The 13,796-nt window shown below is 46.2% G+C and overlaps 1 protein-coding gene across 1 annotated transcript in view; it reads left to right on the top strand.

Moving 5' to 3' along the window:
• The window catches only part of gbe1b (glucan (1,4-alpha-), branching enzyme 1b), a 271,934-nt gene that overhangs the window by 103,759 nt on the left and 154,379 nt on the right, over positions 1 to 13,796 (top strand). Inside the window, exon 8 of the mRNA XM_041876741.2 lies at positions 10,368 to 10,483. Within this exon, the coding sequence (XP_041732675.2) occupies positions 10,368 to 10,483 (116 nt within the window). The remainder of the gene's footprint in view (positions 1 to 10,367; positions 10,484 to 13,796) is intronic.

The raw sequence follows: 13,796 nt of genomic DNA, 5'->3' as shown, positions 1-13,796 counted from the left end.
AGAGAGTCTGAGGGAGAGAGAGAGACGGAGGGAGAGAGAGAGTCTGAGGGAGAGAGAGAGTCTGAGGGAGAGAGAGAGTCTGAGGGAGAGAGAGAGTCTGAGGGAGAGAGAGAGTCTGAGGGAGAGAGAGAGTCTGAGGGAGAGAGAGAGTCTGAGGGAGAGAGAGAGTCTGAGGGAGAGAGAGAGTCTGAGGGAGAGAGAGAGTCTGAGGGAGAGAGAGAGTCTGAGGGAGAGAGAGAGACGGGGGGAGAGAGAGAGACGGGGGGAGAGAGAGAACAAGGGAGAGAGAGAGTCTGAGGGAGAGAGAGAGTCTGAGGGAGAGAGAGAGTCTGAGGGAGAGAGAGAGTCTGAGGGAGAGAGAGGAGGAGGGAGAGAGAGAGTCTGAGGGAGAGAGAGAGTCTGAGGGAGAGAGAGAGTCTGAGGGAGAGAGAGGAGGAGGGAGAGAGAGAGTCTGAGGGAGAGAGAGAGTCTGAGGGAGAGAGAGAGTCTGAGGGAGAGAGAGGAGGAGGGAGAGAGAGAGACGGAGGGAGAGAGAGAGACGGAGGGAGAGAGAGAGTCTGAGGGAGAGAGAGAGTCTGAGGGAGAGAGAGAGTCTGAGGGAGAGAGAGGAGGAGGGAGAGAGAGAGACGGAGGGAGAGAGAGAGACGGAGGGAGAGAGAGAGTCTGAGGGAGAGAGAGAGACGGAGGGAGAGAGAGAGACGGAGGGAGAGAGAGAGACGGAGGGAGGGAGAGAGAGAGTCTGAGGGAGAGAGTCTGAGAAGGAGGGAGAGAGAGAGACGGAGGGAGAGAGAGAGTCTGAGGGAGAGAGAGAGTCTGAGGGAGAGAGAGAGAGAGAAGGAGGGAGCAGACATATGTCACTACTGGGAGGCTTCTGATGAGCCATTAGATAAAGCCCAGAGGAGTGTGTTCTGTGTTCTGTGTGTGGCTGTGTACCAGAATGCTGCTATTGGCGAGGAAATTCTCACCTTCACTGTTAAGGCGAGGCTTCAGGTTCTGCCAGCAAAATACAACCTATCACTCTGTATGTGTGTGTGTGTGTGTGTGTGTGTGTGTGAGTTCTATAATTGTTATTTGTAAAAAAAAAAATATCTGCCCTCAAACCGGCAGAGTGAGAAAGTCGAACTGTTTGCGTCCCAAATGGCACCCTATTCCCTATCTATATAGGGCACTACTTTTGACCAGGACCAATGGGGAATTAGGGTGCCATTTGGGAAGCAGACCAAAACTGTCTGGAATATTTGAACTTGCCTACAGTAATTGAAGCAGCGATAAACACGTCCACTATGTTTTCCTGTTAGATGAAAAACACAGGCTCATTTATTAATATTTATAACCAACCGTCAATGAAACTGTAGCCTTGCCTGGCTAACCGTGCACATGGCTCCGGCCAAACTGACATTTCCTTTCCACAATGAGTCTGGATTCTCCTCCCGCCCCTCATGTTAAAGTCACACAGACGACTTCTAGGATGGCAGATTCAGACTGAACGTATGAAGCGATCGATAGAGCAGCGGAATTAAATTCAAGGTGAGTTGTCAGGCAAACAGTTGCCAGCCAGCGAGAAAATAAATAAATATGTATAGCTTAAAAACATGTACAGTGGGGAAAAAAGTATTTAGTCAGCCACCAATTGTGCAAGTTCTCCCACTTAAAAAGATGAGAGAGGCCTGTAATTTTCATCATAGGTACACGTCAACTATGACAGACAAATTGGAAAAAAATATTCCAGAAAATCACATTGTAGGATTTTTAATGAATTTATTTGCAAATTATGGTGGAAAATAAGTATTTGGTCACCTACAAACAAGCAAGATTTCTGGCTCTCACAGACCTGTAACTTCTTCTTTAAGAGGCTCCTCTGTCCTCCACTCGTTACCTGTATTAATGGCATATGTTTGAACTTGTTATCAGTATAAAAGACACCTGTCCACAACCTCAAACAGTCACACTCCAAACTCCACTATGGCCAAGACCAAAGAGCTGTCAAAGGACACCAGAAACAAAATTGTAGACCTGCACCAGGCTGGGAAGACTGAATCTGCAATAGGTAAGCAGCTTGGTTTGAAGAAATCAACTGTGGGAGCAATTATTAGGAAATGGAAGACATACAAGACCACTGATAATCTCCCTCGATCTGGGGCTCCACGCAAGATCTCACCCCGTGGGGTCAAAATGATCACAAGAACGGTGAGCAAAAATCCCAGAACCACACGGTGGGACCTAGTGAATGACCTGCAGAGAGCTGGGACCAAAGTAACAAAGCCTACCATCAGTAACACACTACGCCGCCAGGGACTCAAATCCTGCAGTGCGAGACGTGTCCCCCTGCTTAAGCCAGTACATGTCCAGGCCCGTCTGAAGTTTGCTAGAGTGCATTTGGATGATCCAGAAGAGGATTGGGAGAATGTCATATGGTCAGATGAAACCAAAATAGAACTTTTTGGTAAAAACTCAACTCGTCGTGTTTGGAGGACAAAGAATGCTGAGTTGCATCCAAAGAACACCATACCTACTGTGAAGAATGGGGGTGGAAACATCATGCTTTGGGGCTGTTTTTCTGCAAAGGGACCAGGACGACTGATCCGTGTAAAGGAAAGAATGAATGGGGCCATGTATCATGAGATTTTGAGTGAAAACCTCCTTCCATCAGAAAGGGCATTGAAGATGAAACGTGGCTGGGTCTTTCAGCATGACAATGATCCAAAACACACCGCCTGGGCAACGAAGGAGTGGCTTCGTAAGAAGCATTTGAAGGTCCTGGAGTGGCCTAGCCAGTCTCCAAATCTCAACCCCATAGAAAATCTTTGGAGGGAGTTGAAAGTCTGTGTTGCCCAGCGACAGCCCCAAAACATCACTGCTCTAGAGGAGATCTGCATGGAGGAATGGGCCAAAATACCAGCAACAGTGTGTGAAAACCTTGTGAAGACTTACAGAAAACGTTTGACCTGTGTCATTGCCAACAAAGGGTGTAAAAGAAAGTATTGAGAAACTTTTGTTATTGACCAAATACTTATTTTCCACCATAATTTTCAAATAAATTCATTAAAAATCCTACAATGTGATTTTCTGGATTTTTTTCCCCTCATTTTGTCTGTCATAGTTGATGTGTACCTATGATGAACATTACAGGCCTCTCTCATCTTTTTAAGTGGGAGAACTTGCACAATTGGTGGCTGACTAAAAACGTTTTTTTCCCCACTGTATATACAGGAGCCTCTTCCTGTATTCCGCCCTATCTGCTTCCCACTACTGCTTTAATGGAACTTGTTCAAACAGGTACCGAGGACACCTTGAGTGTGTCCACAATGGCACCCGATTCCCTATATAGTGCACTACTTTTGACCAGAGCCCTATGGCACTATATAGGGAACAGGGTGCCATTTCAGATGCAGCCATTGTGACAAATGGAGAGTAAATTAACCAGGCCTGTAAGTTACATGGCTCAGGGCGGTGACTCAGGGCGGTGACTCAGGACCCTGACTTCCTGTCAGGCAGTTGCTGTAGCTACCTATTACCTGGAACAGGGGTCTTTTTCAGATGTGATATTTCAAAGAGGATTGATCCTGGCGTCCCTCAGTAATACTCTCTCGCCCCCCCATCTAGCTCTCTCTCTGTTTCTCTCTCTCTTTTACATTCAGCCTATATAGTGGATCATTTGCATCCATCTGTGTATGACGTCTTTAGATGTGAAAAGAGAGAGGCCCGAGGCCAGGGCTTTGTGGTCTGAATTATAATTGGTCTCTTTTAATGCTGTTCTGACCAGAAGGATCATGATGCGTTGGTCCATTGACATAATTTGGTCCTTGACATGATTACTGTACACCCGTGTAGCTGGTGTGTAGCCTCAGCTAGTGTATATAAATGGTTTCATATGACGTGTGTGTGTGTTGGAGTGACATGGCAGGGCTATGCAGGATTTCATAGCATTATGATTGTAGTGGCTTCAAACTATGTCCCTACATTGTAATGAACCACTTCCTTTCCTTTCAGACACCTTTACATCCACGGCGCCAACACGTTTCCAAGAAAGGCTTGAGATGTCGTTTCTTGGTTTAACAAAAATCAGGACAGGCAGAAGTTCGTAAACCAGGTCAGAGTCAGATAGGTACAGGACGGCAGGCAGGCTCGTGGTCAGGGCAGGCAGAAGAGGTCGGAACCGGGAGAACTAGAAAACGGGGACTAGAGAGAACAGGAGTACGGGAAAAAAACATGCTGGTAGGCTTGACGAGACAAGACGAACTGGCAACAGACAAACGGAGAACACAGGTATAAATACACAGGGGATAATGGGGAAGATGGGCGCCACCTGGAGGGGGGGTGGAGACAATCACAAAGACAGGTGAAACAGATCAGGGTGTGACATCCTCAGGTGCATAAGGCAGCTCCTAACCAGTGAATATGATGAATCCATCACGGTTGTCTTAGGAACGCTTTCAGCACCAGGAAGCGTTTATACCTCTGTTGATGCGTCCCAAATGGCCCCCTATTCCCTATATAGTGCACTACCCTGGTCAAAAGAAGTGCCCTACATAGGGAATAGGGTGCCATTTGAGACACAGCCTACCTGAGACAGGGACGGGAGTTTGAGGTGCATTAAATGAAGCACCTTATTTGTCCTTTTTCGGCCCAACAACGATGGCCCATTCATCAGGGCTGTTCTATCCCGCTGTCACACATCCCGTGGAACGACCTGTCAGCTTATTACATTTATATGCTGTTATCGGCAGCTTGACTGTAATGTTGTGGATACTAGAGCTCAGGGTGTGTGGGTTGTGGGGTGGGGGGAAGGGTGTGTGGTGGTGGTGGGGGGGGGCTGTGGCCTCAAACCCTATATGGTAATGAGACTGATCCATTCTGCTATCATCAGTCTGACCAAGACGTCCCCAATCAAGGCAGACACACGCATACATACACATACACTTACACAAATACACACACACTGCAGGGAGAAAGCTAATGCAGTTTCTCAGGAAATATGCTTTGATGAATTTCTACACAAAGACAAACAGCGGTCGTCGGGAGGATTAGGGTGAATCTGATTGGTTAGAACTAGGCGGTAGTAGATAAATAGAAAATGCAGTGAGAGGCTCCTTCTCAAGGTAAAGCAGTTAGAGGGGGTTGGAGGGGGTTAGAGAGAGTAGAGGGGGTTAGAGAGGGTAGAGGAGATGGGGGAAGGTAGAGGGGGTTAGAGAGGGTAGAGGGGGTTAGAGAGGGTAGAGGGGGGTAGAGAGGGTAGAGGGGGGTAGAGAGGGTAGAGGAGATGGGGGAAGGTAGAGGGGGTTAGAGAGGGTAGAGGAGATGGGGGAAGGTAGAGGGGGTTAGAGAGGGTAGAGGGGGTTAGAGAGGGTAGAGGGGGTAGAGAGGGTAGAGGGGGGTAGAGAGGGTAGAGGAGATGGGGGAAGGTAGAGGGGGTTAGAGAGGGTAGAGGGGGTTAGAGAGGGTAGAGGGGGTTAGAGAGGGTAGAGGAGATGGGGGAAGGTAGAGGAGGTAGAGGGGGTTAGAGAGGGTAGAGGGGGTTAGAGAGGGTAGAGGAGATGGGGGGAAGGTAGAGGGGGTTAGAGAGGGTAGAGGGGGTTAGAGAGGGTAGAGGGGGTTAGAGAGGGTAGAGGAGATGGGGGAAGGTAGAGGAGGTAGAGGGGGTTAGAGAGGGTAGAGAGGGTAGAGGGGGTTAGAGAGGGTAGAGGGGGTTAGAGAGGGTAGAGGAGATGTGGGAAGGTGGGGGGAAGGTAGAGGGGGGTTAGAGGGGGGTTAGAGAGGGTAGAGAGGGTAGAGGGGGTTAGAGAGGGTAGAGGGGGTTAGAGAGGGTAGAGGAGATGTGGGAAGGTAGAGGGGGTAGAGGGGGTTAGAGAGGGTAGAGGAGATGTGGGAAGGTGGGGGAAGGTAGAGGGGGTTAGAGAGGGTAGAGGGGGTTAGATAGGGTAGAGGGGGGTAGAGAGGGTAGAGGAGATGTGGGAAGGTGGGGGAAGGTAGAGGGGGTTAGAGAGGGTAGAGGGGGGTAGAGAGGGTAGAGGAGATGTGGGAAGGTAGAGGGGGTTAGAGAGGGTAGAGGGGGTTAGATAGGGTAGAGGGGGTTAGAGAGGGTAGAGGAGATTGGGGAAGGTAGAGGAGGTAGAGGGGGTAGAGGGGGGTGGAGGGCGTAAAGGAGGTAGAGAAAGTAAAGGGAGGTAGAGGGGGTAGAGGGGAGTGGAGGAGGTAGAGGGGTAGAGGGAGGTTGAGGGGAGTGGAGGAGGTAGAGGGGAGTGGAGGAGGTAGAGGAGGTAGAGGGGGGTAGAGGGAGGTAGAGGGGAGTGGAGGAGGTACATTTACATTTACATTTTAGTCATTTAGCAGACGCTCTTATCCAGAGCGACTTACATGAGCAATTAGGGTTAAGTGCCTTGCTTAAGGGCACATCGACAGATTTTTCACCTAGTCGGCTCGGGGATTAGAACCAGCGACCTTTCGGTTACTGGCACAACGCTCTTACCCACTAAGCTACCTGCCGCCCTAGGTAGAGGGAGGTAGAGGGGGTAGAGGAGGTAGAGGGGGTAGAGGAGACCCAACACCCTCTGTAGATCGTAATGTGGCAGTATGGACCCAACACCCTCTGTAGATCGTAATGTGGCAGTATGGACCCAACACCCTCTGTAGATCGTAATGTGGCAGTATGGACCCAACACCCTCTGTAGATCGTAATGTGGCAGTATGGACCCAACACCCTCTGTAGATCGTAATGTGGCAGTATGGACCCAACACCCTCTGTAGATCGTAATGTGGCAGTATGGACCCAACACCCTCTGTAGATCGTAATGTGGCAGTATGGACCCAACACCCTCTGTAGATCGTAATGTGGCAGTATGGACCCAACACCCTCTGTAGATCGTAATGTGGCAGTATGGACCCAACACCCTCTGTAGATCGTAATGTGGCAGTATGGACCCAACACCCTCTGTAGATCGTAATGTGGCAGTATGGACCCAACACCCTCTGTAGATCGTAATGTGGCAGTATGGATCCAACACCCTCTGTAGATCGTAATGTGGCAGTATGGATCCAACACCCTCTGTAGATCGTAATGTGGCAGTATGGATCCAACACCCTCTGTAGATCGTAATGTGGCAGTATGGACCCAACACCCTCTGTAGATCGTAATGTGGCAGTATGGATCCAACACCCTCTGTAGATCGTAATGTGGCAGTATGGATCCAACACAAAGCCCCTGGGCCTGGGTCTTTCTGGCCCGTGAGGACACACTGTGCCATTTATTGGGGTGGAGGTGGGTTCAGAGCGGTGGGGTCAAAACGAGTGCACAATGTTGGGAATAGGGTGCCATTTGGGACAGACTGGTTCCCCATGCAATGGCCACACAGCTAGGGATGGGAAATGTAAGGAGGGGGAACATTGCACATCTAAAAATGTCAACACCATGATGTGAATGATGCATTGGAGGGATTCAATCTGTGACCCGTCTGAATGTGTTCCATAGACCTGTTATACAGTAGTTGCAAAATGGTACCTGTATCGGGTGCTATTTTTGCAGATGGCACTTCAAATAATGCGATATTTCAGAGCCATCTAAATAAATACATGGCTCTCTGGGATATTGGTTTTAATAAATTGTCTTCCAGTGAGTGTGTATTCTGCTCACCCACCTTTAATATTATAAGAAAATCCTTGGTTTATAGAAAGAGCACAGCTGAAGGGACATAAAAAAATGTCATGTTTTTTTAAAGGTTCATACCTGACTGACGTCTCATAATGTCCATGACCTCTACGTCTCCATCATTTCCATGCCCTATTTTGTTATTTTTTATTTAACCTTTATTTAACCAGGCAAGTCAGTTAAGAACAAATTCTTATTTACAATGACGGCCTACACCGGCCAAACCCGGACGACGCTGGGCCAATTGTGCGCCGCCCTATGGGACTCCTGATTACGGCCAGTTGTGATGCAGCCTGGAATCGAACCAGGGGGTCTGTAGTGACGCCTCAAGCACTGAGATGCAGTTCCTTAGACCGCTGCGCCACTCGGGAGCCGTATATGCCTCCACAATGTCCAAGGCCTCAGTGATGACCTCCACAATGTCCATGGTCTCAGTGATGACCTCCACACAATATCCATGGTCTCAGTGATGACCTCCACAAAGTCCATGGTCTCAGTGATGACCTCCACAATGTCCATGGTCTCTAGTGATGACCTCTACAGTGTTCATGTCCTCAGTGATGACCTCTACAGTGTTCATGTCCTCAGTGATGACCTCTACAGTGTTCATGTCCTCAGTGATGACCTCTACAGTGTTCATGTCCTCAGTGATGACCTCCACAATGTCCACGGCCTGCACGACTGCACACAGACAGTGTTCATTACACAGCAGACCGGCCACCAGCTAGCTCTGTCATGTTAAGTTTCTATGGCAACGTGCCCTTGCTGAGGGAGAAGTGAGGCAGCAGAGAGAGAGAGAGAGAGACTTGGAGCTCTAAGAGCCTGCTCACTTCAGTAGCACTCTCCGATCCTTGAGCCTCCCCAGGATACGGGACTACTTTAAGGATGGAATCAGCCCATTCTAATCCCTCCTCCTCACCACGGCAACAGAGGGGAAGGAAACGGAGGGAGGAGGAGTACAGGATGTGTGTGTTGTCCTAATAATATCTCCTTTCAATCGTTCACTACTTCCCACAAATATGAGGCATGGGCCAGCTGGGCTACCATATATACCATATATACCATTATTACCATATATACTCCTGAGTGGTGCAGTGGTCTAAGGCACTGCATCGCAGTGCTAACTGTGCCACTAGAGATCCTGGTTCGAATCCAGGCTCTGTCGCAGCCGGCCGCGACCGGGAGACTCATGGGCGGCGCACAATTGGCCCAGCGTCGTCCAGGGTAGGGGAGGGAATGGCCGGCAGGGATGTAGCTCAGTTGATAGAGCAAGGTGTTTGCAACGCCAGGGTTGTGGGTTCGATTCCCATGGGGGGCCAGTATAAAAAAAAAAATAAAAAAAAAAAAACATTTTTCACTAACTGTAAGTCGCTCTGGATAAGAGCGTCTGCTAAATGACTAAAATGTAATGTAAAATATATCTTATACCGGTCGTTTTCTTTGGGATGAAGGAGAGGTAATGGGGGCATAGCCAGAGTCTCTCTACATAATCATGATGTCCTCTATTTTGGGCAAGCTGTGACTTTTAGATGATTATGTAGAGAGACTCTGGCTATGCCCCCATTACCTCTCCTTCGTCCCAAAGAAAACAACTGGTATAAGATATATGGTAGCCCAGCTAGCCCAAAATAGCTCAGCATCTTGCGTGTCTGACTTGGGTTCGAACCTGGGTCTCCTGCGTGCCACTAAACTAGACTGTGCTAGCCCGCTGAACTAAAGCCGAGGTATTAACTTGGGGGATCTTACACAAGTCTTCAGGCCTCGGGCAAGGTGACTTGTCACGTGAGCGTGGTTCACCTTCACCGAATCACCTCAATTACACTTTCACTGTCCAGTCCTCCCAAGTTGTTTAAGTAGTTTTGATACTGCAGTGCTTTAAAAAGACCTTGGTTCTCTTTCTCTGAGTATTGGTTTTCACCTTTGCTATGTTGGACGGAGGAGGGAGTCACACACTGGCTTTGTCTCAAATGGCACCCTATTCCCTATGTAGTGCACTACTTTTGAGCCCTGGTCAAGAGTAACCTTATGAGCCATGGTCAAAAGTAGTGCACTACATAGGGAATAGTGTGCCATTTGCAACGTTGAAGGAGAGAGGCCACAAAAAGCGTTAGAGTATCTCACTGATCTCATTCTCAGGAGTAGGAACTCAATTCTCTTGCTTGGTGTTTGTTTACCCAAGTGTTACATGAAATCCTATCAGACTGAGACGCAGCGAGACGGTGCCTGGCCATACTAAACACTTAGCCAGTGGCCATGCGCTCTGATAGAGATCAGGGCTGCGTCCCAAATGGCACCCTATTCCCTATATGGTGCACTAATTTTGACCAGAATGTCCCATGTCAAAAATAGTGCACTAAATAGGGAATAGTGTGCCATTTGGGATGTAGCCCCAGGAGGAGAGCTCAGTTGCCTACTGTAAGACATTGATTTACTCAGCCAGAAAGAGAGCCAGAGATAACTGGACACAGCGGCCCCCTGTGCGCACACACACACACACACACACACACACACACACACACACACACACACACACACACCTGTGCCTAAGCATCAACATCAGATGGGAATGAACTGTAGCGCTGTAGAACTAATCTCCTGGGTCTCACCAGACCAACCACCAACATCACGTTTCAATTATTTAATACATCTTGTTTTCCTGACCTTGCGTGCGTGTGTGTGTGTGTGTGTGTGTGTGTGTGTGTGTGTGTGTATTTGCGTGCCTCAGCTGGGAGGTCCTAAGGTTTCTGCTGTCTAACTTGCGTTGGTGGATGGAGGAGTATCGTTTTGATGGCTTCAGGTTCGATGGGGTGACGTCCATGATGTACCATCATCACGGTATCGGTAAGGGCTAGGGATTCATGTTTTCCAGAAAATTGAAAATGTTTCCTTCCCGAGAAAATTGCATGCCCTATCCTGGGCATCCCTAGATTCCTGTTCAAACTGGAAATGCGTTATATGTCTTTCATAAACACTTCTGATGCTTTACACTAGCAGCAGTGTAGTGTTTATGTTATTGTCATGTACAGAGAAAAGAGAAACCCACACATTGCTATTGCTTGTAACACTTTGTTTATTCAAGCTTTATGTGTCGGCCTCTTGGCCTTTTGTCAGATATTTTTAAAAAGAGGCTGACACAACTTGAATAACAAAGTGATGCATGACAGAGCAGCGTTCCCAAGCACCTGCAACATCATGACTCAGATTTGCTAGGGCTTTTTTTGAAATGTGTTATTGTACATTAGTCTTCATAAAAAGTACACTAACAACGGCAGAGTTTTGGGTTATGGTTATATATTGGTTATGTATTCAGTGTAGTTATGGTTATATATTGGTTATGTATTGTCTGGGTTATGGTTATATATTGGTTATGTATTCAGTGTGGTTATGGTTATATATTGGTTATGTATTCAGTCTGGGTTATGGTTATATATTGGTTATGGTTATATATTGGTTATGTATTCAGTCTGGGTTATGGTTATATATTGGTTATGTATTCAGTCTGGGTTATGGTTATATATTGGTTATGTATTCAGTCTGGGTTATGGTTATATATTGGTTATGTATTCAGTCTGGGTTATGGTTATACAGTGGGGAAAAAAAGTATTTAGTCAGCCACCAATTGTGCAAGTTCTCCCACTTAAAAAGATGAGAGAGGCCTGTAATTTTCATCATAGGTACACGTCAACTATGACAGACAAATTGAGGAAAAAAAATCCAGAAAATCACATTGTAGGATTTTTAATGAATTTATTTGCAAATTATGGTGGAAAATAAGTATTTGGTCACCTACAAACAAGCAAGATTTCTCGCTCTCACAGACCTGTAACTTCTTCTTTAAGAGGCTCCTCTGTCCTCCACTCGTTACCTGTATTAATGGCACCTGTTTGACTTGTTATCAGTATAAAAGACACCTGTCCACAACCTCAAACAGTCACACTCCAAACTCCACTATGGCCAAGACCAAAGAGCTGTCAAAGGACACCAGAAACAAAATTGTAGACTTGCACCAGGCTGGGAAGACTGATTCTGCAATAGGTAAGCAGCTTGGTTTGAAGAAATCAACTGTGGGAGCAATTATTAGGAAATGGAAGACATACAAGACCACTGATAATCTCCCTCGATCTGGGGCTCCACGCAAGATCTCACCCCGTGGGGTCAAAATGATCACAAGAACGGTGAGCAAAAATCCCAGAACCACACGGGGGAACCTAGTGAATGACCTGCAGAGAGCTGGGACCAAAGTAACAAAGCCTACCATCAGTAACACACTACGCCGCCAGGGACTCAAATCCTGCAGTGCCAGACGTGTCCCCCTGCTTAACCCAGTACATATCCAGGCCCGTCTGAAGTTTGCTAGAGTGCATTTGGATGATCCAGAAGAGGATTGGGAGAATGTCATATGGTCAGATGAAACCAAAATATAACTTTTTGGTAAAAACTCAACTCGTCGTGTTTGGAGGACAAAGAATGCTGAGTTGCATCCAAAGAACACCATACCTACTGTGAAGCATGGGGGTGGAAACATCATGCTTTGGGGCTGTTTTTTCTGCAAAGGGACCAGGACGACTGATCCGTGTAAAGGAAAGAATGAATGGGGCCATGTATCGTGAGATTTTGAGTGAAAACCTCCTTCCATCAGCAAGGGCATTGAAGATGAAACGTGGCTGGGTCTTTCAGCATGACAATGATCCCAAACACACCGCCCGGGCAACGAAGGAGTGGCTTCGTAAGAAGCATTTCAAGGTCCTGGAGTGGCCTAGCCAGTCTCCAGATCTCAACCCCATAGAAAATCTTTGGAGGGAGTTGAAAGTCCGTGTTGCCCAGCGACAGCCCCAAAACATCACTGCTCTAGAGGAGATCTGCATGGAGGAATGGGCCAAAATACCAGCAACAGTGTGTGAAAACCTTGTGAAGACTTACAGAAAACGTTTGACCTGTGTCATTGCCAACAAAGGGTATATAACAAAGTATTGAGAAACGTTTGTTATTGACCAAATACTTAATTTCCACCATAATTTGCAAATAAATTCATAAAAAATCCTACAATGTGATTTTCTGGAATTTTTTTCCTCATTTTGTCTGTCATAGTTGACGTGTACCTATTATGAAAATTACAGGCCTCTCTCATCTTTTTAAGTGGGAGAACTTGCACAATTGGTGGCTGACTAAATACTTTTTTTCCCCACTGTATATTGGTTATGTATTCAGTGTGGGTTATGGTTATATATTGGTTATGTATTCAGTGTGGTTATGGTTATATATTGGTTATGTATTCAGTGTGGGTTATGGTTATATATTGGTTATGTATTCAGTGTGGTTATGGTTATAGATTGGTTGTGTATTCAGTGTGGGTTATGGTTATATATTGGTTATGTATTCCGTGTGGGTTATGGTTATATATTGGTTATGTATTCAGTCTGGGTTATGGTTATATATTGGTTATGTATTCAGTGTGGTTATGGTTATATATTGGTTATGTATTGTCTGGGTTATGGTTATATATTGGTTATGTATTCAGTGTGGGTTATGGTTAATATATTGGTTATGTATTCAGTGTGGGTTATGGTTATATGTTGGTTATGTATTCAGTGTGGGTTATGGTTATATGTTGGTTATGTATTCAGTGTGGTTATGGTTATATATTGGTTATGTATTGTCTGGGTTATGGTTATATATTGGTTATGTATTCAGTGTGGGTTATGGTTATATATTGGTTATGTATTCAGTGTGGGTTATGGTTATATATTGGTTATGTATTGTCTGGGTTATGGTTATATATTGGTTATGTATTCAGTGTAGTTATGGTTATATATTGGTTATGTATTCAGTGTGGGTTATGGTTATATGTTGGTTATGTATTCAGTGTGGGTTATGGTTATATATTGGTTATGTATTCAGTGTGGTTATGGTTATATATTGGTTATGTATTGTCTGGGTTATGGTTATATATTGGTTATGTATTCAGTGTGGGTTATGGTTAATATATTGGTTATGTATTCAGTCTGGGTTATGGTTATATATTGGTTATGTATTCAGTCTGGGTTATGGTTATATATTGGTTATGTATTCAGTCTGGGTTATGGTTATATATTGGTTATGTATTCAGTCTGGGTTATGGTTATATATTGGTTATGTATTCAGTTTGGGTTATGGT

The sequence above is a fragment of the Coregonus clupeaformis genome, chromosome 5 (genome assembly GCF_020615455.1).
Source record: "Coregonus clupeaformis isolate EN_2021a chromosome 5, ASM2061545v1, whole genome shotgun sequence".
Taxonomy (NCBI): domain Eukaryota; kingdom Metazoa; phylum Chordata; class Actinopteri; order Salmoniformes; family Salmonidae; genus Coregonus; species Coregonus clupeaformis.
This window is presented reverse-complemented; position numbering and strand designations above follow the sequence as displayed.